This window comes from Loxodonta africana, chromosome 23 (assembly GCF_030014295.1).
Source record: "Loxodonta africana isolate mLoxAfr1 chromosome 23, mLoxAfr1.hap2, whole genome shotgun sequence".
Lineage (NCBI taxonomy): Eukaryota > Metazoa > Chordata > Mammalia > Proboscidea > Elephantidae > Loxodonta > Loxodonta africana.
In genome coordinates this window covers 12,312,588-12,339,943 of record NC_087364.1, presented here as the reverse complement: position 1 = coordinate 12,339,943, position 27,356 = coordinate 12,312,588, and the positions used below count along the sequence as shown (strand labels likewise).

The 27,356-nt window shown below is 37.9% G+C and overlaps 1 protein-coding gene across 3 annotated transcripts in view; it reads left to right on the top strand.

Moving 5' to 3' along the window:
- TPP2 (tripeptidyl peptidase 2) overlaps positions 1-27,356 on the top strand; it is a 90,116-nt gene that overhangs the window by 7,544 nt on the left and 55,216 nt on the right. For all 3 annotated transcript variants that reach the window (XM_064275249.1, XM_023553181.2, XM_064275250.1), the window contains exons 2-10: positions 590-718; positions 8,281-8,376; positions 10,184-10,288; positions 13,327-13,451; positions 15,616-15,779; positions 21,161-21,315; positions 22,125-22,201; positions 24,945-25,072; positions 26,315-26,414. In XM_064275249.1, the coding sequence (XP_064131319.1) occupies positions 590-718; positions 8,281-8,376; positions 10,184-10,288; positions 13,327-13,451; positions 15,616-15,779; positions 21,161-21,315; positions 22,125-22,201; positions 24,945-25,072; positions 26,315-26,414 (1,079 nt within the window). The remainder of the gene's footprint in view (positions 1-589; positions 719-8,280; positions 8,377-10,183; positions 10,289-13,326; positions 13,452-15,615; positions 15,780-21,160; positions 21,316-22,124; positions 22,202-24,944; positions 25,073-26,314; positions 26,415-27,356) is intronic.

The following is a 27,356-nucleotide window of genomic DNA, read 5'->3' as shown; positions in this document are numbered from 1 at the left end:
AATTATCACCATCCCAATATTATGTATTTTGCTTGTTTGTTTACCAGTGAAATCAGGGATTTTTTTTTGTTGATCACTGCTGAATCCTGAATACCTGAAACAGTGTGGTCTGTAGTAAATGCTCAGTAAATATTTGTTGAATGTATATGTCAAACCACTTCAAGGATTCTGTGGTATTTCCATGACTAAATTAGTGCTCGACTACTCTGAAAGGTCGGCGGTTCAAACCTACCCAGAGATGCCTCGGAAGACAGGCCTGACGATCTGCTTTCAAAAGGTCACAGCCTTGAAAACCCTGTGGAGCAGTTCTGCTCTGCACACGGGGTCACTATGAGTCGGAATAGACTCGCTGGCAACTAACAACAACTTTATATATGTGAATATAGATATTTTTGTTGTTAGGTGCCATTGAGTCAATTGTTACTCATAACAACCCCATGTACAGTAGGATGAAACACTGCCAGGTCCTGCACCATCCTCGCGGTTGTTGCAGTGTTTGAGCCCGTATTACACATGGGCTAGCGTTGCTTTTTTAAGGATAGAAAATTAAACTCTGTAATTCATATTAAAATTGTCTCTTAATTTTCAGGTTACAACTGACGGAAAACCAAAAATCCTTGATATCATTGATACAACGGGAAGTGGTGATGTGAATACTGCCACGGTAGTAGAGCCAAAAGATGGTGAAATCGTTGGCCTATCAGGAAGAGTGCTTAAGGTTAGAGCTTTTGTCCTATTGAGTTTGTTTTTTGTACTGTTGCTTTAGAGCATTTAACGTTTTTGGCTTAAAGTTGGTGGTAGGGTGAGTATTTGTTACCTGTTGCTGCATTACACAATTACCCTAAAACTCGATGGTTTAAAACAATAAACATTTATTATCTCACAGTTTCAGCGAGCCAGGAATCTGAATGTGACTGAGGTGGGTGCCTCTGGTTACGATCTGTCCTGAGGTTGCAATCAGTTGGCCAGGGCTGTGGCTTCATCTGTAGGCTCACCTTGAGTGGGAAAGGGGAGCCTGTTTCCTGGTTCACTCAGGTGCTCATTGGCAGGCCGTGGGTCTTGCCACCTAGGCTTTTCCACAGGCTGCTTTACACCATGACAGCTGTCTTCCCTCAGAATGAGTCATTCAAGAGAGTGCCCAAGGTGGATGCCATGCTCCTTTTATAAAAAGTAATGTTGGGAGTGTTGTCACATGACTTCTGTAATATTATATTGGGTAGAAATGGTTAATAAGCCCAGCACATATTTACGGGGAGATTTCACAAGAGGGTAAATACCAGGAGAAATGGATATTTAGGGGCCATTTTAGGAGAAGCCATTAGTTTTTTAATGAGGAGCTTAAAATTGGACTGTATTTTTTAATGTGGTTGCCGAATTCCGTTTTAAGTTTTGAATAGAAAGTTGGGGGAAGTTGACCAGATGATAGTTTTCCCTTTATCTTTTCCTGTCGTATAATTTTTCCTGTGAACTTACAATGTGAAGAAATAATGAGGCAGTAATAGCTGTGGACTCAAATGACTGGCTATCTTATTCCATGCCTTTGGTAGAAAGGCTTGAGTAAGCAAATAAAAAAAAAAATGATTATAAAACAAGCATAAAGCAGTTCATTAGCTTAACAGTTACAAGAATGGCAAGAATTTGGCTTTAATTCAATATCTACCATTTAAACAAGGATTAGTTTGGAATATAAAATTGTGGTTATTTAGATACCCTAAAGAGCTATATTTAATTCTTCCCACCTTGGACTTATATTTGAATTTTGTTTTAGACATTGTCATTCAGATTGTTTGGCAGTATATTAGTTTTCTGTACTGTGTAAGAAATTACCATAAACTTAGCAGCTGAAAACAAACGTACATCTATTATTTCATTGTTTCTGTGGGTCTGGGAGTACAGCCACAGCTTACTTAGGTCCCCTGCTCCAGGTCTTACAAGACTGCAGTTGAGATGTTGGCCAGGACTGTGGTCTCATCTGAGGCATGGGACTCTCTTGCAGGCTCATATGACTGCTGACAAAATTCATTTTCTTACAGCTTTAGAAGTCATGGCACCTTGCTGCTTCAAGGCCAGCAGGAGAATCTGTAACCTCAGGCCTGGCCCCAGTCCCATTTTTAAAGGGCACACTCAATTAGGTCAGGCTTCCGAGGGAGAGTCTCTCTTGATTAACTCAGAGTCAACTAATGAAGTACCTTAACTGCACCTGCAGAACCTCTTCACCCTTGCCCTGTAACATAATGTAGTCACTGGAATGATAGTTCATCCTCTTCCCAAGTCTTGCCCGTACTCAAGGTGAGGGAACTCTTCAGGAACATGGGTCATTGGTCATCTTAAAATTCTGTTCCCTATGGCAGACTGCTTCCTTTTTTCCTGTGCTTTTTAAAATGGTTTTGATCTGCAGGAAATGAGTTTTTTACGTGTGAATCATAGTCTACATTTAGTTGGTTTTCCCCCAGTCAACATTGTTATTTAGAGTATATTTCAGAGAGAAGCCTGAAATTTCTGTGGGCTGTGTTCCTCTGGGAAAGTAGAGAGCATTCCTAGTAAGTCAGACAGATTTAAACAAAACAAAAAAAAAGCCCCAAACCCGTTGCCCTCAAGTAGATTCCGACTCGTAGCGACCCTACAGGACACAGTAGAACTGCACCATAGTGTTTCCAAGGAATGGCTGGTGAATTCGAACTGCTGACCTTTTGGTTAACAGCCAAGCTCTGAACCGTTGTGCCACCAGGCCTCCATCAGGCAGTATTAGAACCATGTAAAATCCTATTCTCAACACCTCTGTAGCTGTTTATTTTCAAATAGCTATAGCAACTCATGGTTCAGGTAAACCACATGAATAATGATGTGTTTAATGGTAGAATTACATATTTTATATGTAGATACATACATAAGGTCAGAAAATTGAGAGATTGGTACTTTTATCTTTTCTCATATTGGTGACATCTTTTTTTAAGCTTTTTTAAGCCTTCAGTATGGTGAGACTTTTTAAATTTAGTTTTAAATTTTATTCAATATGTCTTCATAGTTTAAAAAGGCAAATAACTATTATAAGGTGTCTAACAACAAAAGTTAAGTCCCCTGTCCTCCTTTTCCCTCTTCATTCCCAATTCACATTCAACTAAGTCGTCATATTAAAAATATTAATAACATGCTCGTACTTTGAATTTCTTGAAAAAAAATGTTTTTTCTAGTTTTAGACTTTATCTATTAATTAATGCTGTGGAAGGAGAGAATTTAGCTCTTAAGTCCTTTATTTCTGAGAAGTTTTCTTGCATTGTCTCTTGGATAATCCCCCCTCCCCCCCCACCCCCCGTTTTTGCCTTTCTTTCACCTGGAATTCCTGTTAGACATTGGACCTCTTGAATTGATCCTCCAGTTTTCTCTGGTCTTCCCACCTTTTCTTCACTGCCTTTTTGATTTCCTCAACATTATCATCTAACCCTTGTAGTGATTTTTTTTAAAGTTTGCCTCGTTATTTTTATTGCAAAAAGCCCCTTCATGTTCACTCATAGCATATTCTCTGTATCATGTATGCAGCATTTTATATATGAGATTATTAATTGTCTTAAATTTTTTTTCTTCAGTTCCTTTCATTTTTTGTTTCTTCTCTTCTTCCCTTCTTTTTACTCACCTTCTTCTTCCTCCTGTTTTCCTTTCTTAATCTTTTCTGCTTTTTCCCTCATCCTCCTCTTACTTCTGCTCCTCTTCCTTCCCGTCTTTTCCTCCTCTGCCCCTTCGTCTTTTCCTCCCTCGTTCTGTGTTGTTTATTATAGAGCTACCTAGTTATCGCTGACTGTCTCTTATTAAGTAAGGCACAAAAAGGGTGATTGGAAGCTCTTTCCACTTACACAGGGTCATGCAGTGGTGTGCTTCGCTGTAGGGCATTAATATAGCAGTTTCTTTTGGGGGATTCCAAACCATTAGTATTTGCTATATTTTTCTTTTGGGAAGCTCAATTGTCTCAGAGAGGACCTTAGAATGTTTGGCCTGGGATTTAGGGGAAGAGTGGGAAGTAGGCCTAGTGGTGTGGTTTCATGCAGACTCTTTTCAGTATGTATCATCTCTCTCCAGTGATGTGCAAACCTCTCCAGAGAGTTGACATCCCAACTTCTCTCTGGTTCAAGAGATGGTTGCCTGGTTGGGCAGTTTGGAGAGGATGTTGGGGAGGCAAGGATTTAATCGTGCCTTACAAACTTTCATCCAGTTGTCTTTACAGCTCCCCTCTTCATTCATATACAAAACATATACCCACACACATGTTCAGTTTGATGTTTTTCAGGGATGTGCAGGTGTTCAGATATTTTGTAGTAGTCATTAAAAAGAACGTTATTAATCACTATGATTCTGGCTAATTGAATATCCAAACCCTTCAGTACACAATTTTCAGAAAGCAGCTCAGTAACGTCTTCACATTTCTTTGATTTGGCCATGCTGAAATAAATTAAATGTCTACATTTTCTTTCTGCATTTTCCAAATATCACAGAAACTGCTTACAGTTAGTGTCTAAATCTTCTCCCAGTTTTAGATCAACCACCAATGTGGTGCTTTGAACACTCCAGTAGTCTCATTCTGTAAGGATTTTTCTAGGCTTTCTTGAAAAACTAGTAAGTCAGTTAGTTATGGTACTCCGATGAGCAGGTATGGCAAAGAATATTGAACATACCATGGACTGCCAAAGAACAAACAAGTCTGTCTTGGAAGAAATACAGCCAGTGTGCTCCTTGGAAGTGACGATGGCAAGACTTCATCTCACATACTCTGGACATACCATCAAGAGGGATCAGTCCGGAGAAGGACGTCATGCTCGGTAAAGTAGAGGGTCAGAGAAAAAGAGGAAGACCCTCAACAAGATGGATTGGCACGGTGGCTGCAACAATGAGCTCAGACATAACAACGATTGTGAGGATGGCGCAGGACTGGGCAGTTTTTTCTTCTTTTGTACACAGGGTCTCCATGAGTCGCAAACGACTCGACGGCACCCGACAACAAAAACAACATGAGCAGGTAGAAGGAATAGAAGCATAAAATCCTTTTTTGTGGAATACCCATACACAAGGAAAAGTGTGTAAAACACATATGTACAGTTTAACGAATAATTAAGGTGAACGCCATCTTATCCGCCACACCAGTCAAGGAGTATTGCCGTATCTCAGAAGCCTTGTGTTCTTCCAGATCACAACACTACATTGACTTTTGTGATAATCATTTCTTTGCTTTCCTTTATAGTTGGACCATCTCTGTGCAGATACATAAAATGCATTGTTTACGTTTGCGTGTTTTTGAACTTTGTATGAATGACCTCGTTTAGGCATCATCTCGGGTCTTCCACTCAGTGTTGTTTGTGAGGTCCGTGAGATTCAGCCATGTTGTTGCATGTAGCAATAACTTGTTCGATGTCATTGCTGTATAATATGCCATGTTATGTATATACCAAGCTTCATCTGTGCTGCTGCTGATGTACCAGTGGGTTGTTGGCAGTTGGGAACTGTGAACAACAATTCTTCAGGGAGTAGTCTAGCACATATATTCTGTGCACATGTGTGTAGATGTGTCCAGGATATGCCCCTTTGAGTGGAATTGCTGAGTTACGGATATACAGCTCTTTAGGTAATATAATACTAAACCGTTTTTCAGAGTGTTTGTACTAATACACAGCAGTGTTACACAATTTTAATAGCTGTTCTACCCTGCTCACACTTGATATTTTCAGACTTTTAAATTTTTTCTAATTTGCTGGAAATCTAGAGGTATCTCATTGTGGTTTAATTTGCATTTCTCTGGTTACTAATGAAATTTAGCTCCTTTTCATATGTTTAGCCATTTGGGTTTTATCTTTGTGAAGCACCTGTTCAAGTTTATTTGCCTGTTTTTTTCCTGCCAAGTCATCTGTTGTTTTCCTGTTGATTTGTAGGAGTTCTATATTCTGTAGATTAGTCCTGTTAACATGCAATGTGCGTTGCAGGTTTCTTCTCCCATTCAGGTCGTGTATTTTCACTCTCCGCATGATGTCTTTTGATGAGTAGAAGTTCTTAATTTTTACGTAGTTGGATTGCAATTTTGCCTTTTTCATTAGAGCTTTTTATGTCTTTCTTAAATCCCTTCTTGATCTCAAGATCATGAAGATACTCCCCTATATTGCTTTTTTTTTTTAAGTTTCATGTTTTGGTCTTGATACTTTTTCTAGAATTCACCCGGAATTGATTTTATGCTTTGAAATAGGAGCCCTGTTTCCTTTTATCAAAGACCCAGTTGTTCAATACCATGTATTAAAATGCCGTCATCTCTACACTGATTTTCAGTGTCTTCTAAAATATAACTTTTGACTTCAGTGTCATTTCCCATTCTTCATCCTTTTGGATTTTTTTCCTTATTGCAATTTTAGTGGCATTTTGGAAGGAAGCACAGTGCTTTTGTCACTTTATTGCATTTAACCTGAAGTCATTTTTTAAATCATCAAAATTTAATCTTACATAGTTTAAAAAATAATAATAAATTCATACATAATTAATAATTTGGACAGACTTAGCACAGTATTTAAGGACAGTGGTAGCCAGAGGGAAACCCTGGTGGCATAGTGGTTAAGCGCAACGGCTGCTAACCAAAAGGTTGGCAGTTCGAATCCGCCAGACGCTCCTTGGAAACTGTATGGGGCAGTTCTGCTCTGTCCTGTAGGGTCGCTGTGAGTCGGAATCGACTGACGGCAGTGAGTTTGGTTTTTGGTTTGATAGCAGAGGAAATACTCTGCTTGTTCACTAGCAGTACCATGAAGCTGCCAGTCCTGAAATACAAAGAGAAAAGAAAGGGTTTTGTTGCATGGTATAACATTGATTGGCATATTAAGAAAAATGTTCCTTTGTGTTAGGTATCCTCTCTTTAATTGAGTCAGAGCAATGAGATATAGTTAGAAAGTAATTAAAGAGATTCTGTATATCATGAAAGTCAGCCTTATTACATTATAGTTACCATGTAATTAAAACCGTTTTAAAGATAGCAATTTAAAATGGTCAAAATCTTAAAAGCTTTTTTTTTTTAGTTAAAACATACATAACAAAACATACTCCAACAAAAACCTTTCCTTAAAGAGACCATAGAATACTCAAATACATAAAATAGCACACATATTCCATAATTGCCTAACTACGTCGTTTACTGTAACTTGGTTAGGAGTAGGTAGCATAACCGTTAGTATACCTTTTATTCCCTGAAATTTTTAGTGCAGTTTTGTAACTGAATAGTGTGCCTTCCTGTAAGGAATAGTAGCGATTTGAAAAGTATCTGGTTTCATGGACCCTGCAGATTTTGGCCTTATAATTGAGTGTTAATTGTCTGTTAGGTTATTTTTCTTGTATTATGGATATTACCAGGTTTTTGGTGATCATCGATCCTGTGATTGCAGAGAATATGCTTACTCAAATTTTGTTGATTTACATTTCAAGTTGGTTGATAATATCTTTTATCATCGGTAGGAATCATTAAAGGTAGAAGTTATTTTCTTGTTATTACAAATAAGGAAGTAGAAGCCTGTGAGTCCCACCTGGTTGGTGGTAGAGTTCTATTCACAGCCCATGTCCGTTTTTAAAGCCCATATACACTGAATTTTATAGTTTCGATTATAGAATTGGGTTCCAGTTTTCAACCTTTGGTTTTTGGGCAGTTTAATTTCTTTTTGCTTTTTTACTTTTTCCATACATAAACTAGACGTACTCTTTATATCGTTCTATTAATTAAAAGCTTTGGGTGTCATTTCGAAGCACTTTGGGTTTGTTGAAAAGACTCTATATGTTAAATTTAATTAACATTTTATAGAGCTTTTTTCTTAAGAGCTTTTATTTAGTAACTATGCATTCTTCCTGTGGTATTATAAAGGAGAGTGAAATTTTTTCTTTAACATGAGGTCTAAGTGTAAAGAGGTTCTGTGAATTACTTCCTTTCTCTCCTAGTTGAAAGTCAGTAGAGTGGTGAAGGGGAGGATGGGGACTCGTTGATGCTTAAGAACTAAAGATCTTAGTGGTTTGATGAGGTAGCGTATGTTGAAAGCACTTTATAAACTATAAAGCATTCTATAAATGAAAGATAATATAGTCAAACCATCTTATGAAAGGATGTGAAAAAAGAGGCCATAGAGCTGTTAAATGGCTACTTGGAATACTAAAAATAACTGCTCTCATCTGAGTCTGCTCATCCAAGTTGAACCCTTAAAGTCAGATACTTTTCCCAGTAGTCTATCATTAGAATTGCAAAGCACTTAGTAAGTGAACAATTTACTTTTTTTCCCACAGATTCCTGCAAGCTGGACAAATCCCTCAGGCAAATATCATATTGGCATAAAAAATGGCTATGATTTCTATCCAAAGGCTCTCAAGGAAAGGATACAGGTAATATACAACTTACCAATGACTTGTATATCTTCAGATTTTATTCCTATTGTGGTTGGGTGCCATTGTCTGTTCTGACTCAGACAGAATCTCTTAACTCTTCGTTGTTTGGGGACCTTTCAAGAAGCAATGACTATTTAAAGAAATATTCTGTTCGGTGGAATGTTGTCCATTTAAAGTAGTGGCTCTTAACCATGGATGCATGGATAAGTTTAGAAATCCGTGGATCCACTGAGAGTATAGTCACACTTTTTCTGTATTGGTATTTTTCTGGGAGATGAGATACAGCTTTCATTGAATTTTTTAAAGGATTTTTTTTACTCCAAAAGGGTTGAAGATGGTTGATTTAAAGTCCAGTCCTCCTTTGTTCCTGTTCCTGTAGTTTCTCTGATTGTTTGCCCCATCTCTTTTGCTGTTTAACTAGCCTTCTTGATCCCAGGAAGTCATCATTCAGTATTATGAAAAGGGTTATTGAGACTCAAAGCAGCTGAAGTATAGGAAACACAGGTATGCCCTCAGAGAAATAAGAATTGTAAATCAGGCATGCTTTAGACTAGCACTACTGAGAAGAATTTTCTGCGCTGGTGGGAATATTCTGTATCTGCATTACCCTGTATGGTAGCCCTAACCACAAGTTAGCTACTGAAAATTTGAAATGTGGTTAGTGTGACTCAGTAATTAGAATTGTATTTAATGTTTTAAAATTTAAGTTTAAATACATTTAACTTGGCTAAGTTGACTTGTGCGGGACAGTGCCACTTTAGAATATTGCCATTATGCTGGTAGCTGATACAAATCAGGGTTTTAACTGTAAGGCAAAATGTAATCCATGAAATGAGCTTGAGGGGTCGGATGTATGGCTCTTCCATCTAATCACAGTGTTGTTGCCCCGTGGGTCTATAAACCGTAAGAAGTTACTCAGTATATTCCTTTAATTGTCAGATTCATCCATTCTGCAAAAACTTTTTGCAAGAACAATAGTGTACATTACTTTACTTTCATTGGATGCTACTTGGTGTTAAAATTTCAGGCCAAAACACACGTGGATATTGAAGTATTTTTACGTAGTATATTAAGCTTTATCGGTTGAGTTGCTGGGGTACACATTAACATGGAAACACAGGTGGCTGAGTTACAGTAAGCCCCCCTTGGTTCAGCTGAGATGACTATTTACTGGGAAGGGTTCCTTTGACTGGCAGACGTCCATCGGAAGACACTGTAGGTTAAAGACACTGGAATTGAAAGTAAGACCGATCTCAGGCAGAGACCAATGTCTATCAAGTCAAAGAGATTGGAAAAAAAGATAACGTAGAGAGAGTGGAAATTGAGGAAATCTGCATATCCATCAAAACGCATCTGTTGTCTTACTCTGTCCTCTGCTTGCGACTGGTGTGAGGCATTTCTGAGTTCTGTAAAGGCCCAGAATATGGTATTTTCTTTTACTTTCAATGACTAGGAATTCAGTCAGTTATCTGACGTGGTATTATTTATTCTTTGGAGAAAGGGGGATTTAAATTAGAGGATAGTAGTTGTTAATTGCTATCCGGTCGATTCTGACTGTATAGAAATACATTTTGTATGTGCCTCGGTAAACTCACTATCCTAAAACCTAGATGCAGTGAATTGAGTAATCAATTTTTAATAATTGATTAATTGCTTGATAATTTGTATATATGCAATGTTTTTGATCTTTGTATGAAAATTATGTAGCATCACAGCTGGTAACCAGGTCCACATATAAATGACTGTCTGGATTACCTGAGTGTATTATCGACCTAATTGTAAGGTACTTTTTCTGTCTTTGCAGAAAGAACGGAAAGAAAAAATCTGGGACCCTGTTCACAGAGTGGCCCTTGCAGAAGCCTGTAGAAAACAAGAAGAGTTTGATATTGCCAACAGTAGCCCTTCTCAAGTTGGTGCTAATTGTTTTTATGTAAACATTACCGTAGAGTTCTTAGAGATGTAATAGTCTGGTGTTTCACAAGCTTTTTTAAAAAAAAAATTGGTTGATTTTGGCTAACTTTTATTTATCTTGATGTCAATTTACATATGTATTTATCATTTTTTAAAACTTTAATGAACATGTAATGCACATTCTTGAATGTACATAAATCATAAGCATTTAGTGAATTACCAGGAAATGACTACTCCCATGTAAGTACCATCTCAAAAATCTCTCACGAGCCTCTTCCTCGTCGTTGCTCCCTTCCTCCTTCCCAGAGGCAACCACTCTCCTGACTTCTAACACCATAGGCTGATTTTGCCTTGTTTGAATTTTATAAAACGGAATCATCAGGACGTATATTTTGATGTGTAGCTTCTTTTGTTCAGATTACCTTTGTGGTGTTCATCCATGTTGTGGAGCGTTACAGTAGTTTGTTCCCTTTTACTGCTAATGTAGTACTTCATCGTTTTAGCACCACAGCTTCTCCGCTCTGCACTCTGACATTTGCTTTGCTTTCAGTTTTTTGGCTCTTAGGAATAATGCTCTTTGAACATTCTCGTACGTGTCTTTCGTTGGGTCACAAAATGGCTGTTCCGATTCATATTCTCACAGGAAGTATATGAGTTCCATTCTTTTATACCCTTGCCATTAACTGTTTTTTTTGAATCAGTTTGTAAAATGAAAATAGTATCTTTGTATATTACGAAAATAACGTGCTAGTGTAGAAACTTTGGACAACACAAGTATATAGCAAGTGAAGCCTCCGTAATGCCACTCCCCAGAGACAGTACAGCTCAGTGTTTATCCTTCCTGGTTTTGCTTTTAATGCATGAGTGTACCTTTTCTTAATCGAAATGGAATTATGTTAATGGTTTCAACCCTGGCTGTATCTTAGAATAACATGAAGAGCTTTTAAAACGTCCGTTGCTTGTGCCCTACTGACGAATTAAAACCTGATGGGAGATGTAAAGCTCTGTGGGAGCTTTATTAGTGTGCAGCTAGGATTGAGAACCCTGGCTTGTATTATACAAATTTAATTTTTATTTACTTAATGTGTATATATCATCCTTTTTTAAAAGCTGTATAATTTTCTATAGGATCAGTACTTGTACTTCAGCCTCTTATTATTGGACACCGTGAACGTAGTATTTCAGGTGGTACATGTAGATGGTTAACTTTATAAAAGAGAGATCTGGAGTTTGTATCTGTTTTATTATATTTTGTATACCAAAAGTGTCTATATGATTGTACTTTTCCCTTAATGAGTAGAGTTGATGTTGAATCAATAAAAACGAAGCATAACTTAAGATTTTTGGAACATGTGAGAATTAAATTTCTGTTCACTTGGTCTAGTTACGTGAGTGTGAAACAACTTAACGCAGTGCGTAGTTTTACGTACTCTCAGGCACGTAATGAAATCGCCATTTTTCGTAGATCAGAAATGATTGTGTAGCCTCAGTTTTATAGGATTCAGACTAAAAAAAGAAAATACATTAAGTATGTGTTAACAGTATTACGCCTTTTTTAAAGGGGTTTCAAGATACATTAAAATATTGGACTGTACGTTTCTCATTTTCGAAAATAGGGAGCTACACTCCTTGGTTCCCAGATGCTGGTTTGTGGAACTGATACTAATGACTATTTGTTTCTAAATCACCTGGGGAACTTTAAAAAATAGTTCAGATTTCAGGATTTTATCCCCTAATATTCTGATTTAAAAAGTGGAATCTCATCTTTTTAACGGCCTTTTGAGTGAGTCTGCTTCACAGTGAAGTTTGGTAACCACTGGAGAAGATGATCACTTTTCATTCTATTCATGGTGGCCTCAGAGGGTTACCGTGAAAATGAGCAACTTGCTCAGGATTTCACAGCCAATAGCTGAACAAAAACTTGAAGCAAATTTGTTCCAAACAACATTAAATACTTTAGAGTCGGGTTGGCCAACTTTTTCTGGAAAGCACCAGTTGGTAAATATTTTCAGCCGTCTTGTAAGTTTTTTTTTTTTTTTTTTGTAAGTACTATTCAGCTCTACCCCTGTAGTGTAAGAGCATCCATAGGTAATACATTGGAAATGGGTGTGGCTGGGTTCCAGGAAAATTTCACTTACAAAACCATGTCACGGGCTGGATTTGGGCCGGCATAAAGTTGTGATTTTTCAGCCTGTACTCTAGATCTAAATTCAGTAATTTTAGGGATTCTGGAGCTATTTTTTATTTTTAAAAATAGGGTATCTTTGAAGTGGCTTAATGCATCATTATTTCAGTTTTAGTGTTCATAGCCTTTCAAATTTGTCTTTTCCCTAATTATTTAATAAACTTGAACATGCTCTTGAATGGTTTACCAATGGTTTGAATACCTAACTTCACTTTTTTAGGTACTTTAGAGGGGTAATGTGATAGTGTCAGTTGTCACTTAGTTTGTACATGAATCTGTTTTCAAGCCCCTGTTCACGTTTATGACCATAAAACTAAAATAAATTTTAACTTATTCCTGTTAAATCCTCATACATATTTAACTAAGCAAGTTCTAAAAGAAATAAGATGACTCATGGTTTTAATAATTTATCTGGATTCTTAATAAATAGATTTGAAATGAAAAAGGTCCTGATAGAAAAATCTAAAAGTCTATAACCTATTTTATTAGCAATTTTATTATCGAGTTACTTTTGGAAATTAGTTACAATGCAGATGGTAGGTACGTGACCAACACATGTCTTGACCAAATGGTATCTCCAACGTGCAGCGCCGTGTCTTTGCCAAGGTATGTGGAAAAAGTGCCTGAATGAGAGATCAAGCAAAAAGAAGTACTGTTTTTTAAATCTTTGTTAATTGATAACGTGTTTCATTAAATTGAACTACAAATTGCATAGATATAAGAAGAAAAATTTCTTGCATTTTTTCAGGATGAAATGGTTATACTTCTGGGTCACATTGTGTCTTTGTAGGTAACATGTCTTTTCAGAAACACAAAATGGCCTAATAGTAACATATTTTCTGATTTATTAGGCAAATAAACTAATCAAAGAAGAGCTTCAAAGTCAAGTGGAATTACTAAATTCTTTTGAAAAAAAATATAGCGATCCTGGCCCTGTCTATGACTGCTTGGTATGGCATGATGGTGAAACCTGGAGGTAAAATTTATGTGTTTTTTTAAATCTTCCTCATTTAGAAATGTTTTTTATCTACACTGAAGAACACTAAATCCTTCAGAGCTGCTCAGAGGTTTGTTATATGTCACAGTTAATATTGCGAAGCCAACTATGTGAGAGTCAAACCAGACGTTCAAAAGTGAGAACCTTGTGCCGTGTTTGTATTTGCCTTCTGTAGGTAGAGTTAGTGAAGTCAGAAATAATTTATGCTTATGTTATTGAGTCACTCCATTTTGTTGGGGCTTACGGGAGACTGGCCTGTGAAGTGTGTTGTTGTATTTACTGTGAGAATATTGTTAAAGATGTTGACTCATTCATTCTTTAATCATTTGGCAAGTGTTTGTTGAGTATAGTCTTTTTACCAGGTATACTCTAGAAGCTACTGTGTAGACTCTGTGTATTGGGGACATTCAAACTAGTCTAGGAAACATTGAGAAATATTCTCCAGAAATGGCGTCAAGTTGAGACTTGAAGGATCAGCACAGGTTAGCTAAGTACAGGAGTAGGAAAGGGGGTTGAAAGGAGGAGGAGACGTTGGAGGAAGTATAAGTTTAATGTGGCCTCATATAGGGTATCTGATGCGGGGAGGAGTTAGGGGAGGTTTCAACCTTATGCGGATCCATTGGACAATTTAGGAGATTTTTAGCAGGAGTCAGGGATGATCAGACTGGATCGCTGCAGCTACAGTGTGAAGGCAGAGTCAGCGGGGCATCAGAGTCATCTAGGCCGTAGAGGTTAGTGACCTAGATAAAGAAAGAGACAGTGAAAGTGGAGACGTGAACATATTGAAGATGTGGGACTGTGCTGTGAGATGGTTTCCAGGAAGGGTGGTGGCCTATTACATACCATTTTAGAGCCAAGTGTGCTACTCTGTCCAGCAAATATGGAGGATTTTGTAGCATACATTTTACTTAATAACCTCAGTCTTGATTTGATACACTGATTTTGTTTTTTCTCAGCCCATTTTACCCATCAGTGTTTCGTTTCCTATACCTTGCTATGTTTGTATGTGTTTTTTTGAAATGCCATAAATCATTTTGGGCACACATGGGGGTAAACATAAAACAACTGACTATTTCAGGGATCCTTCTTTCCACATTTGCTAGTCCCTGGGTGGTGCAAACAGTTAAGGGCTCAACTATTAACCAGAAGGTTAGTGGTTCGAACCCACCCGGAGATGCCTTGGAAGAAGACTGGTGATCTGCTTCCAAAAGGTCACAGCCTTGAAAACCCTATGGAACAGTCCTACTCTGCACACATGGGTCTCCATGAGTCAGAATCAACTTGATGACAATTAACATTTATGGTAAATGCCCTAGATGTGCTGTCCCAGTAGACTCCCAGCGATGTATTATAGCAATTTTGATTGACTTATTCAGCTTGTTAGAACCTAGTTCTTATTTTTTAAAAAATGTACAAAGGCCTAACCGCTAAAAACATAATATTGACCTTCTTTAAATAATGTGCATTCCATTTATGTTTTTTTATTGTTAAATTTATTTCATTTTAATCTGTCTTCTACTAAAGTATTTGGAATATATATTTAAAAACTTATATAGAAAAGGGAACATCCAGGAGGATAATCATAAAGCTATATAGAAAATGTTTTTTTTTTTTTTTAATTTTGTGCTTTAAGTGAAAGTTTACAAATCAAGTCAGTAGAAAATGCTTTTTAAAAAAGCAAATGTTTGCCTAAAGTTGTTAAAATTATAGGACCAAAGTTAGATACAGTTTTCCTAGTTTCTAGTTTCAAGGAGCCTACATAAGCTGTTGGATTCATGAAACCATTAATACTAAAAGCAGGAAGTAAGGCCTAGGCTGTGTCAAAAGCGTCTTATTCTACTACTCTAGGCAAAAAAGCTTTTGTTCTAACTTCTTAAGTGGCCAGATGGTTCTCTACCGAGGGTTTTGTGATGGACAGTGTAACCCAAAGTCCTTTGTATGGCTTCAGTTAAGTACTGGTTCTTATAAGTAATCTTACTTAATATTTACTGATGACTCTACGAAACCAAGGAATCAGAACCAGGCAGTTACTGTTTTTGCTGCAGTAGAAGACGGTAAGATAATAAGATAATTGAAAAACTGTATGGTCTTAGAAAGGTAAGGAAATTGGTAAATTTTGATATTTACTATTTTCAATTAATAGAGCCTGCGTTGATTCGAATGAAGATGGAGACTTGAGTAATTCTACTGTATTGAGAAACTACAAAGAGGCCCAGGAATATGGCTCCTTTGGCACAGCTGAGATGTTAAATTACTCCATAAATATATACGATGATGGAAACCTACTCTCCATTGTGACCAGTGGAGGTATTGTGTTTCAGATTTGCGAATTAAAGATAAATTTAAGAGGTGATAAGATGATAAATTTCTGTAGCCAAGAGCAGCCTTATAGAGAATTTAATCTTGTGATCCAACTAAAGGACTAGTTCGGGACTCACAGATGTGCTGTGATTCACTGGCAAGGTGGTGTTTTTTTTTAAGTCATAACCGTGTAGGGTCCATCCCACGAATACGAGCATGGTCCAGCAGCAGAAAATCCACCAACATGATTCATGTTATGAATAATAACTTCACTCCCAAATAGTCACCTTTAAGAAAGGAGCACAGAGTCAGGTAAAAGAATGCCCAGTACTGTGTTCTTTGTAATTTCAAAAAGTTGGAAACTATCTAATTACCCATCAAGAAAAGAATAGATTGTTTTTTTAAAAATTTTGCTCTTCATACTGGTATAATATATATAATAATCAACATGAATAAGTTTATATATACTTAATACAGGAATCTCAGATACATAAATTTTAATGAAAAACCATACTGATGATAAAAATGTACATCTAAAAATTAAAAATATGCCAAATAATACAGTACCATTTGTGGATAGTAAAAATATTTAAATGGTGGCTCATTTATATAGTTAAGCCTGTTTATGTAGTAAAAATATGAACATAGATGGGAAGAATATATACACTGTTTTCAGGTTAGTGGTTATTTCTAGGAATGGAGAAAGGAGAATGAGGTAGGACTGCTTAACTCCATAAGCCTTCCTCCCCCATCTTTTTTGAGGTACATTGAAGTACAATAAACTGCACATGTATATACACGGTTTGGTGAGTTGTGATGTGTGTATACATCTGTGAAACCATCCACAATCAAAATAGTGAACATGTCACCTGCAAAAGTTCGCTTGTCTTATTTATAATCTAGGCCTCTCCTCATCCCCAGATAACCACTGATCTGCTGTCACTCTAGATTGGTTTATGTTTTCAAGAATTTTATGTAAATGGAAGATACATATTCTTTTTATCTATTTATTTGTCTGACTTCTTTTGTTCAGGATGATTTGAGATTCATCCATGTCACAGTTATAGTTTGTTCCTTATTGCTAAGCAGTGTTCCATGGTGTGGATGCCCCATGATTTGCTTATCCATTCATCCATGAATGGACATTTGGATTGTTTTCATATTTGAGTACAGCTCTCTCTGTACAAATATGTTTTTTTTAAATAATTTTTATTGTGCTTTAAGTGAAAGTTTACAAATCAAGCCAGCCTCTCACATAAAAACTTGCTGCATATTCCCAATTACTCTTCCCCCCATGAGACAGCCTGCTCGCTCCTTCACTCTCTCTTTCTGTGTCCATTTTACCAACCCTCTACCCTCCCATCTCCCCTCCAGATAGGAGATGCCAACAAAGTCTCAAGTGTCCACCTGATCCGAGTAGCTCACGCCTCAACAGCATCCCTCTCCAACCCATTATCCAGTCCAATCCATGTCTGATGAGTTGGCTTCGGGAATGGTTCCTGTCGTGGGCCAACAGAAGGTCTCGGGGCCATGACCACCGGGGTCCTTCTAGTCTCAGTCAGACCATTAAGTCTGGCCATTTTAAGAGAATTTGGGGTTTGTATCCCACTGTTCTCCTGCTCCCTCAGGGGTTCTCTGTTGTGTTCCCTGTCAGGGCAGTCATCGGTTGTAGCTGGGCGCCATCTAGTTCTTCAGGTCTCAGGATGATGTAGACTGGTTCATGTAGCCCTTTCAGTCTCTTGGGCTCGTTATTACCTTCTGTCCTTGGTGTTCTTCATTCTCCTTTGTTCCAGGTGGATTGAGACTCATTGATACATCTCAGATGGCTGCTTGCTAGTGTTTAAGACCCCAGATGCCACTCTTCAAAGTCGGATGCAGGATGTTTTCTTAATAGATTTTATTATGCCAGTTGACTTAGTTGTCCCCTGAAACCATGGTTCCCAAACCCCTGCCCCTGCTTCACGGACCTTCGAAGCATTCAGTTTATTGAGGAAACTGCTTTGCTTTGGTTTAGTCCAATTGTGCTGACCTCCACTGTGTTGGGTGTTGTCCTTCCCTTCATATAAAGTAGCTCTCGTCTACTATCTATTTAGTAAATACCCTTCTCACCCTCTCCCTTCCTCCCCCGTCTAGTAACCACAAGAGAGTGTGTTCTTCTCAGTTTAACCTGTTTCTCAAGATCTTGTTAATAGGGGTCTTATACAATATTTGTCCTTTTACAGCTGACTAATTTCACTCAGCATAATGCCTTCCAGGTTTCTCCATGTTATAAAATGTTTCATAGATTCATCACTGTTCTTTATCGATGTGCAGTGTTCCATTGTGTGAATATATCATAATTTATCCATTCACCCGTTGATGGGCACCTTGGTTGGTTCCATCTTTTTGCTATTGTAAACAGTGCTGCAGTAAACATGGGTGTGCATATATCTGTTCGTGTAAAGGCTCTTATTTCTCTAGAATATATTCTGAGTAGTGGGATTTCTGGGTTGTATGGTAGTTCTATTTCTAGCTTTTTAAGGAAGCTCCAAATCAATTTCCAAAGTGGTTGTACCATTTTACATTCCCACCGGCAGTGTATAAGTGTTCCAATCTCTCCATAGCCTCTCCATTTGTTATATTGTGTTTTTTGGATTAATACCAGCCTTGTTGGAGTGAGATGGAATCTCATTGTAGTTTTGACTTGCATTTCTCTAATGGCTAATGATCAAGAGCATTTCCTCATGTTAGCTGTTAGCTGCCTGAATGTCTTCTTTAGTGAAGTGTCTGTTCGTATCCGTTGTCCATTTTTTAATTGGGTCGTTTGTCTTTTTGTGGTTGAGTTTTAGCAGAGTTATGTACATTTTAGAGATCAGGCGCTGGTCAAATATATTATTTCCTTTGGGCAGTTATCTAGGAGAATTGGCTGGGTATGGTAGTTATATATTTAACTTTTTAAGAAACTGCCTGTTTCCAAAGTGGCTGCACCATTGTGCATTCCCATGAGCAGTAAATGAGAATTCCATTTGTTCCATATACTTGCCAATACTTGATATGGTCAGTCTTCTTATTTTAGCCACCCTATTTTTTTTTTTTAATGTAATAACGATATGGTATTTTGGGGAATAGGGGGAAATAACATTAAAATCCAGCTTTCCTGTTTTTTGGGGGGGGTGTTGGGGGAGGAAAAGGGAAGAATTGGCAACACTGGGCCATATTCTTGCATGACAAACGTGAGCAGAGAAGTCTCAGCATTGCAGCAGACCCAACTAGAAGGGTCATGTGTTCTTGCTCCTAGAGTTCCAGCTCCTCTGTTGTTACCCAGACGTTAAGGCTGAGGGCCAGTTGTCTTTCATCGTTGAGCTCATACTGTCTTTCTGATAATAGTGGGCTATTTCTACCCATGTCTTTAAAACATTTTTTCCCTAAAAAAATGCAATAAAAAGCCTAGCATTTGTTTTTTTTACCTTTGATCCATAATGTGTGCAAAAAAGTATAAAAATGACAATAGTACTGTCACTGAAGTATCGCAAAGTAAACACTCTGTAACTGTCATCCAGATCAAGACATAAAACCATTATTAAGTTCTTATCATTGCCATTTCCTCATCACTACCCTCCCTTCTCTCCTCGGAAAATTAACCACTGTCCTGATATCTATCACCTCATTAGTTTGAACCGTACAATATTGCTGTTTTTCTAAGTCAGAAATGGTCAAATAGTGGCAATTACACATGGTCAAACCTAAAATGGCGGTTTCCCATTTATGCAAATAGGATCATTTAATATATGTCCCTTTGTGTGTGACTTATAAGAGCCATGGTAGTGCAGTGGTTAAAGTGCTCAGCTGCTAACCAGAAGGTCAGTGGTTCAAACCCATGGGCTGTTCCTTGGGAGAAAGGCGTAGCAGTCTGCTTCTGTAAAGATTTGCAGGCTTGCTTGGAGACACCATGGGTCAACTCTGCCTTGTCCTGTAGGGTCTCTGTGGGTCAGAATCGACTCGAAGGCAGTTGGTTTGGTTTGGGTAATTTTGGTGTGTGGTCTTTCGTTCAGCTGTATTTTTGTGGGGTTCATCTTGTGTACAAAAGTAGTTCATATGTATAAGAGTCGATTCTGTGAACATACCATGTATCCACTGTTGACGGATCTTTGGGGTATTTCCAGTTTTTGCTGCCGTGAGCATTTTTGTATATGTCTTTCATTGTATATGTGTGTGCATTTTTGCTGGGCATATAGGCAGGAGTGGAATTGCTTGGTCGTAGGGTATACCAAAGTTCAGCTTTCCAGAATGTCGCTGTCCTCTCCCGGCCACAGTGTATGAGTGTGTACCCTTAACAGCATTTGCTATCAGCAGCCCTCAAAATTTCAGCCATTCTAGAAATTGTGTTGAGGTGTCTCATGTGGCTTTAATGTGCATTTCCCAGATGACTAATGAGGTTGAACGTCTTTTCATATGTTAATTTTCCATTTGGTTATCTTGTGAAATACTTTTTCAAGTGTTTTACCCATTTTCCTTTTGAGTTCTCTCTCATTTTGGATTTGGAAGAAATTTTTGTGTAAGCTCTTTGTCAGTTATATGTATATCAGATACTTTTCCTTTGTGACTCGCACTTTCACTTTCTCAATAGTGTCTCAGTGAACGGAAGTTCCTAGTTTTAATGTGGCCCACTCTCAGTGTTTTTTTTTTTCATGATTATTGCTTTTTTTTATGTCCTGTTTATAAAATCGTCATCTAATCCAAGGTCATGAAGTTATTTTCTTATCTCTTGGAAGCCTTGTTTCTCCTTTCACATTTGTATCAACAATCCCAGCAGAGTTTTATTTTTCTATGTACTATGAGGTAGGCATCAAGATAATTTTTTTCCCCATTTGGTTATCCAGTCAACTCAGCATCATTTATTGAAAAGAGCAGCCTCGCCTCACTCCTTGGACAGTACACGTCACCTTGTCATAGGTCACAGTGCCTCTGCTGTAACCAGAGCCCGATGGCTCTTCAAGGTTAATACCTGTAGAGGTGTATACACTGCCGTAGGTAGTTTTTGTGATGATGCACCCTGTAGTTTACATTATATGTGCTTTTTTTTGCTCAGCAGAATTATAAATCCTTTGAATTAAGACTGTTGCTTAGTTCTTTGGTACATATTACAAGGATGGGCACAGCACTTGGTTGGTGTTCTTTACTGTCCAACTAGTGTGAAATGCAAGGAGGGGCAGCTGTGTAATCCAGGGATAGCAGAATAGTGTATGTAATTGAAGGAATTTTAGTTTTTGTAAATTACTGGTAAGAGACAAGGTAATTAAGATCAGTATACTTTTGTCGTGACTAATAATTTGCAAATTGTATGGTTGAAACTTTTGAGCGTATGAGAGTATTTTGTCAGCCTTCCGCTTCCCCCTTTTTGTCTCTAGGAGCTCACGGGACACACGTAGCCAGCATAGCTGCCGGGCATTTTCCAGAAGAACTAGAACGCAATGGCGTAGCTCCCGGTGCTCAAATCCTCTCCATCAAGATTGGCGATACAAGACTAAGTACAATGGAAACAGGCACGGGCCTCATCAGAGCTGTGAGTATCTGTGAGATGTCAGTTCAGAAGATCAGCGATTGATGATTGTGGGTAGTTTTAGGTTTATACAGCGCTCCTAGCTTACCGAGAACATGTTGAACAGTATTTAGTGTAGAGGGCTTTATTGTAAAAACTAAAAATGCTTATTCATTTTAAAATTAAAAAGGAAAAAGGAGAGTGTCAGAGGAGAGGAAGAAACACACTTAGGTAAATAAGACAATGAAGCAACAAGAGAAGAGGCAAGATTACACTAAAGAATGAAATGCTTGAGAATAACAAGAAGCGTGTTTTATCAAAACTGTTAGGATGAAGTTTTTTTTATTAACTTTTATGAAAAAAATTATTTTATACTAGTCATTTCTGGTAAATCCCCTAGCAAGCAATTTTGAGATACTTGAAAAACAAAACAACGACAAAAAACCCCCTTAGTGTGTTCCATCAGCCTGAGAGAAATTTAAAATCTGAACTAATATTCTACACTCCATTTTAACCTGTAGATTACGTTTTTTACTTTGACTTTAGTGATTATAGAATCTAGTAAAGACTTCCACTCCCTTCTCTTTCTCTTCTCCTTTCCCCACTCCGTTTTGAAATGCTAGTTTTATTTTTTATTGCGTACTTGCTATGCTGGGTTATCTCCCCTACCTTTTTTTCCCCCAAGTTTATCACCGTATGTCCAGAAGTAACTTATAAATTTGAATTAGAATATGATCGGTTAATAAATTAAGAAACTACATGCCTTGATTTTACTGGCTAACCTGTTTCTTTAAATATAGACTGCAGCCTAAACTAGATTCTTATCTTAATAGATGATAGAAGCTATAAATCATAAGTGTGATCTTGTCAACTACAGCTATGGGGAAGCAACTCACTGGCCAAATTCTGGGTGAGTATTCTTTGGTAAATCATTAGCCATAGAATCTTAACTGATGAGGAGTATTAAATATTTTTCATAACTGTTGCCTATATCAACTGAAAAAGAATATAGTCACTATAATTAGATGGTAACTGTCTCCTTGACCTCAGGCCCCCATTCCCATGGCCATATCCCTGATGTTGTCGGTGCTGATAATTGTACCATGCCAAATATCTCCATTCTAACATTGTTTCTGTCCAAAACGTTTTTCCTCTGCAGTATTTATTCTCTTAGTTCTTCTGAGACTTCCAATTCACAGACCCCTCTGTTATTTTTTTTTTTTTCACTGTCAGCCCCACTAAATCCTCATTTCCCTTTCTAACCAGTTTAGATCTGAGGGTCCATCATTACAATTACTCATTTCACAGATATCCCAAACCGACAGAGCCCCCAGATTTGCTGAAACCCCACCTTTTCCCTTAGTGGTGCCACACCTGATCAACTGAGTCTTCTGGAGACATTCCGTCTCACTTAAAAGTTATGACCACAGTGTTCTGAGTTTTTCACTCAGCGTTGTCTTTTGGCCGTACTACTTTTACCCTTTACACTCTCATATGACCATTTTACATGTTCTTTTCTTCTCTCAGACCTTCAGCATTCTTCCCCCAGCTAATGTCCTAACCTTGACCTTCTCCAGAGAAAAGGGAAGCACTTTCTAAGTGCTTTAGGTAGAGGGACCTCCTTTACCTAATCCGACCCCACCCTTTCTGCCTTCTCTTACAAAGAAGTGTTCATGATCCAAAATCATTTGAGCTGTTGTGCTCTGGATCCCATTTCTTCTCTTTTTCTTAAAGATTTTGCTCCCATGTCATCACTGTCTTCTTTCCTAGAGAATTGTCAGTATACAAATGTGCTCTAGTTTCTACTATCTATTTAAAAAAAAAAAAAAAAAAACTTTCATTTTACACTCACTTTCCCAGCAAAACTTGTTAGTTGCACTCGCTTCCTCAGCTTCCATCTCCTCAGGCCCTTCAAATCTGGCCCGTACCCCCTCAGCTCCCTTCCTTTGTCGTGGTGTCTTCAGTGTTTTCTGGCTGCCAAGTCCAGTGTCGTGCCCTTGGCCTTGTGTCAAACCACCGGTTGCCATGGAGTCAGCCCCAGCTTGCGGCGGCCCCACGTGTGTCAGGGTGGGGCTGCTCCGTGGCCTTCTCGGTGGCTGACGTTTGGAAAGTAGATCATCAGGCCTTTCTCCTTGGCGGCCTCCGGTTGGATTCAGACCTCCAGCCTATTGGTTAGTAGCCAAGTGAGTTAACTGTTGCACTGCCCAGGGATCCTAACCTTATGTTAGCTTGCCCTTTTCTTTTTAATAGTAATAACTGTGAAATTACGTTATTTAGAGTTTTACTTCACATCGTGTCTTCCCCTTTCCCACCACCAAGTTGTTTCAGTGTAGCCGTCGTCTGGTTTCTTAAGTTCTTGAAGTAAGTCGTGTCAACATGGAAATTTTACCAAGTAAAATCCTGTAGTTTGCTGTTACAAAATAGCTCATTTTCTCAGGAAATTGGTATTAGGCTGCTTGTGAGAAATCACGCTTTCTGCCTTTGTAACACGTGCCCTGTCATCTTCAGTCGTTTCGTTTTTTAGTGTAATCTGGCCCCTTCTCTTCCTGCTTCATCGTCCTACTTACCTAAGTGCTTTTCTCCCTCTCCTTTGATTCCTTCATAGTCTCTCCTTGCCCAGGTATTCACACGTATGACTTCGCAGTGTCCTTTGGCCATATGCTTGCTTTATATTGACTCCATCTTCTTTCTGGTATAACTTTTATTTCCTTTAATTAATGCCAGTAAATTTTTCATGTTTGTTGTCAGGCCCTCATCAGATTTCCTATATTTTAAAATCTTACTTCTAGGCTCTTAGTGCCTTATCCTTCACCCTTCCCACAAAAGATACGAGTTTTTTGAGTTTTTTTTTTTTTTTTGGAATATATGTATATATTTTATTGTACTTTAGATGATGGTTTACAGAGCAAACTAGTTTCTCAGTGAATAGTACACATATTGTTTTATGACATTGGTAACAACCCCACAGCATGTCAACACTCTCCTTTCTTGACCTTGGTTCCCTATTACCAGCTTCCTGTCCCCTCCTGCCTTCTTTCTAGGCCTTGCCCATAGGCTGGTATGCCCCTGAAGATAGGAGTTCTTTTTGTCAAATGGTTTGTAATCACAAGTATATATAGGAATCAGCTGAGCAATTTTTTCTGAATATAGTATTTTACGTGAAAGCTGGAAATGAAACCACCTGTTGTCCCCACTACCCAGTGACTGGTAATAGTATAATATTTTCTTCCAATCCTTTTGTAATGTATTTTCCCACATACATCCTCTTTCATATCAGGCATTTTTCTCACATTTAACCTTGCCTCATCACTCCGTCCCCCACTAAAACTCAGCGAAGGTCTATCGTTTAGAATGGCTGTATCGTGGTCCACCAGTAGTGGACGTACCAGAATTTACGTAACCAGACGCTCGGACAGTAATTTGGTATTAGGAGCATTTTGCGACTAGAGGCTGAACGTTTGACAACGCCCCCGTGTGATTCTAACGGACACGTCCCGTCTGTCGCCACTGTTTAATTCTGCTACTTGGAACCCATATTTTAGTGTATTTTTTTTTTATATAAACCGTATTTGAGAATGTTTTCTCTTTACAGTACTGTATTTGTTGAAAAGTGGAACAGTTTTATATGTTCAAAACAATTCTGTCTTTTTCAGGCGAATCTGTGAAGTAATTAATGAAGCGGTATGGAAGCATAATATTATTTATGTCTCAAGTGCTGGAAATAACGGTCCATGCCTTTCTACAGTAGGTTGTCCAGGTGGAACTACGTCGAGTGTGATAGGTTAGTTCCCTGTTTAGGAATAAATTTGTTTAAAAAACAAGCAAACAAACAAAAACCGTTAATCAAACATTAGTTGAATTTCTACTATATGCCAGATGCTGTGGACCTTAGGTGTGTCCTTAAAAAAAAAAAAAAAAAAAAAGGGAACCTAAAATCCAGTAAGGGAGCTAAGTTACCGTAGAGTTTAATTTAAAGTAGAGCAGAGCAAGTGGTTGAATAGAAGTACAGATGAAATGCTGTGGAGTCACAAAAGCACGGTTTCTTCTGATTTCAGAATTGAGGTGAGGTTGTGGAAGAGGTATAGAAATGAGGATTTCAGTAGATAGAAGGAGGAGAGGAAGAGCTTTGCAGATTACGTGAACAACAACACTCAATATTTCTTTGCATTTTTACTTGACTGAAAATTTTACACTGCATTTTACAAAATAATTTTAATTTTATGTGGCAGCATTCTTAGCCTAAACCCACTTGACTCACAAATGATTCATCTAGTTTTCTATTCTGAATATGTGTATGTTGTAAAGAAGCATTTGCAATTAGGAGCTTAAAGACTTGGACTTTGAGTCTTGTCTCTGCCAGTCATTCTGTGTTTAGTAAGTTTTTGTAGCTTCTCTAAGCACTGTTTGCAAATTTCTAAAATGACGGGACTGAGTTTAATATCTGTGCGTATTGATTTTATACTCTAACTAGGCTGCATTTGAATGTTTATCTAGAATACTGTAGCCTGATGTGTCTTAATTTATTATTTGCTTATTAAATTTCAGCCATTTTCTTCAGGGATAGGGTTACTGCCTACTGTTTTTTTTTTTTTTTTTTAACTCTGTGAAACTTTATGGGTAGAATTTTGGATACGGTGATCATTTAAAAACGAACACCAGTCACCGAATTCCTTTATTTTTCCGAAATTAAAGTTATATTTTGCAGTTTAAAGCACACTCTTTCTCTTTTTGTTTTACACGCACATACACATTGAGGTACGTTATTATATTTAATCCACATAATAATCCTGGAAGATACCTATTTTATATTCAGAAGTAATAAAGTACCTAGTATAATGTCTGGTACATAGCAAACTTACCTTTGTTAATGTATTTTCTTACTGTTCCATTTCACAAAAGAGAGAACCGAGGTGTAGGGAGATGAAGTGATTCCCCTAAGGGCACACAGTTAAGGTCACAGGGGGTTTACAATTAGGATCCGTATTTTGCTTCCTTTTGTTAAATGATGAAGTCCGTTCCACAGGTGTTGGTGCCTATGTGTCTCCTGATATGATGGTTGCTGAATATTCTCTGAGAGAGAAATTACCTGCAAATCAATACACTTGGTCTTCTAGAGGCCCAAGGTAGGTCGAAAGCAGTACCCGGGAGTGTTGTATGTATTTAGTTAAACCTTTTGCATGGTTGGGAGGGGTAGAGTTTTAGATAACTTACCAGTTCTTTCTGTTGGTTTTTTACTTTGTTAGTGTTTTCATTTTGATTTAGTAGTTTTACCACAGGGCAACAGATACTGAAGAAATTAAATACAGTTATTGTCAGGTGCATGACGTAATTATTCATGTTTACGTGTATATATTCATAAGCTTTCATTTATGAGGTCTAAATTAAAAATTAAGGACTTGGTTACCTTTAGAAAGCAGTGGAGGCTTTGCTTTATTGAAGTTTAAATTTTGGTGAAACCTTTTGTTCCCCTAAGCTTTCGTAAAGTCTCCCAGTTACAGAGCCTGTACCCGTGTTCATGTTGTGAAGTTACAACCTTCTTTGAATGATCTCGGGTGAGATCCATGACTGTGAAGACCAGTAGACACTTTGTTTGATGAGTTCATCTGTATCGGTTCCCTGAAGCCCTCTGTGAGCTGTGTCTGTCTGATTTCAGGAACTGATCATCTTTCTCAACAGAAAGATGTTAACTCCCAATTTATGTAATACCTATCGTGACATAAGTGGAGGCAAGCACCTTCTGAAAATTAAAACCTGTTTTAATTCCTCCCTTTACCTCTTTGGAGTTGATTTATAGAGAGAATAGACATTGAATTCAGTTCAGCAGATATCTTTGTGCCAGCAGTAGGCAAGGCACACATTGTGACCTGAGTTCAAAATGCCGTGTTAGAACAATGGCAGTGCAAGGGTGGGAATAGCCTTCTCTCTTTGAGTGAAACCTTCCTGGAGGAGGAGGCATCAGAGTTGACCTTGAAGAATGGGTGGGACTTTTTTTGAAAGACAGGGAAGAAGGGAGTTCTATATGCCAAGAATATCATAAGCCCAAAGACAATCAAGTTTTAGTGTAA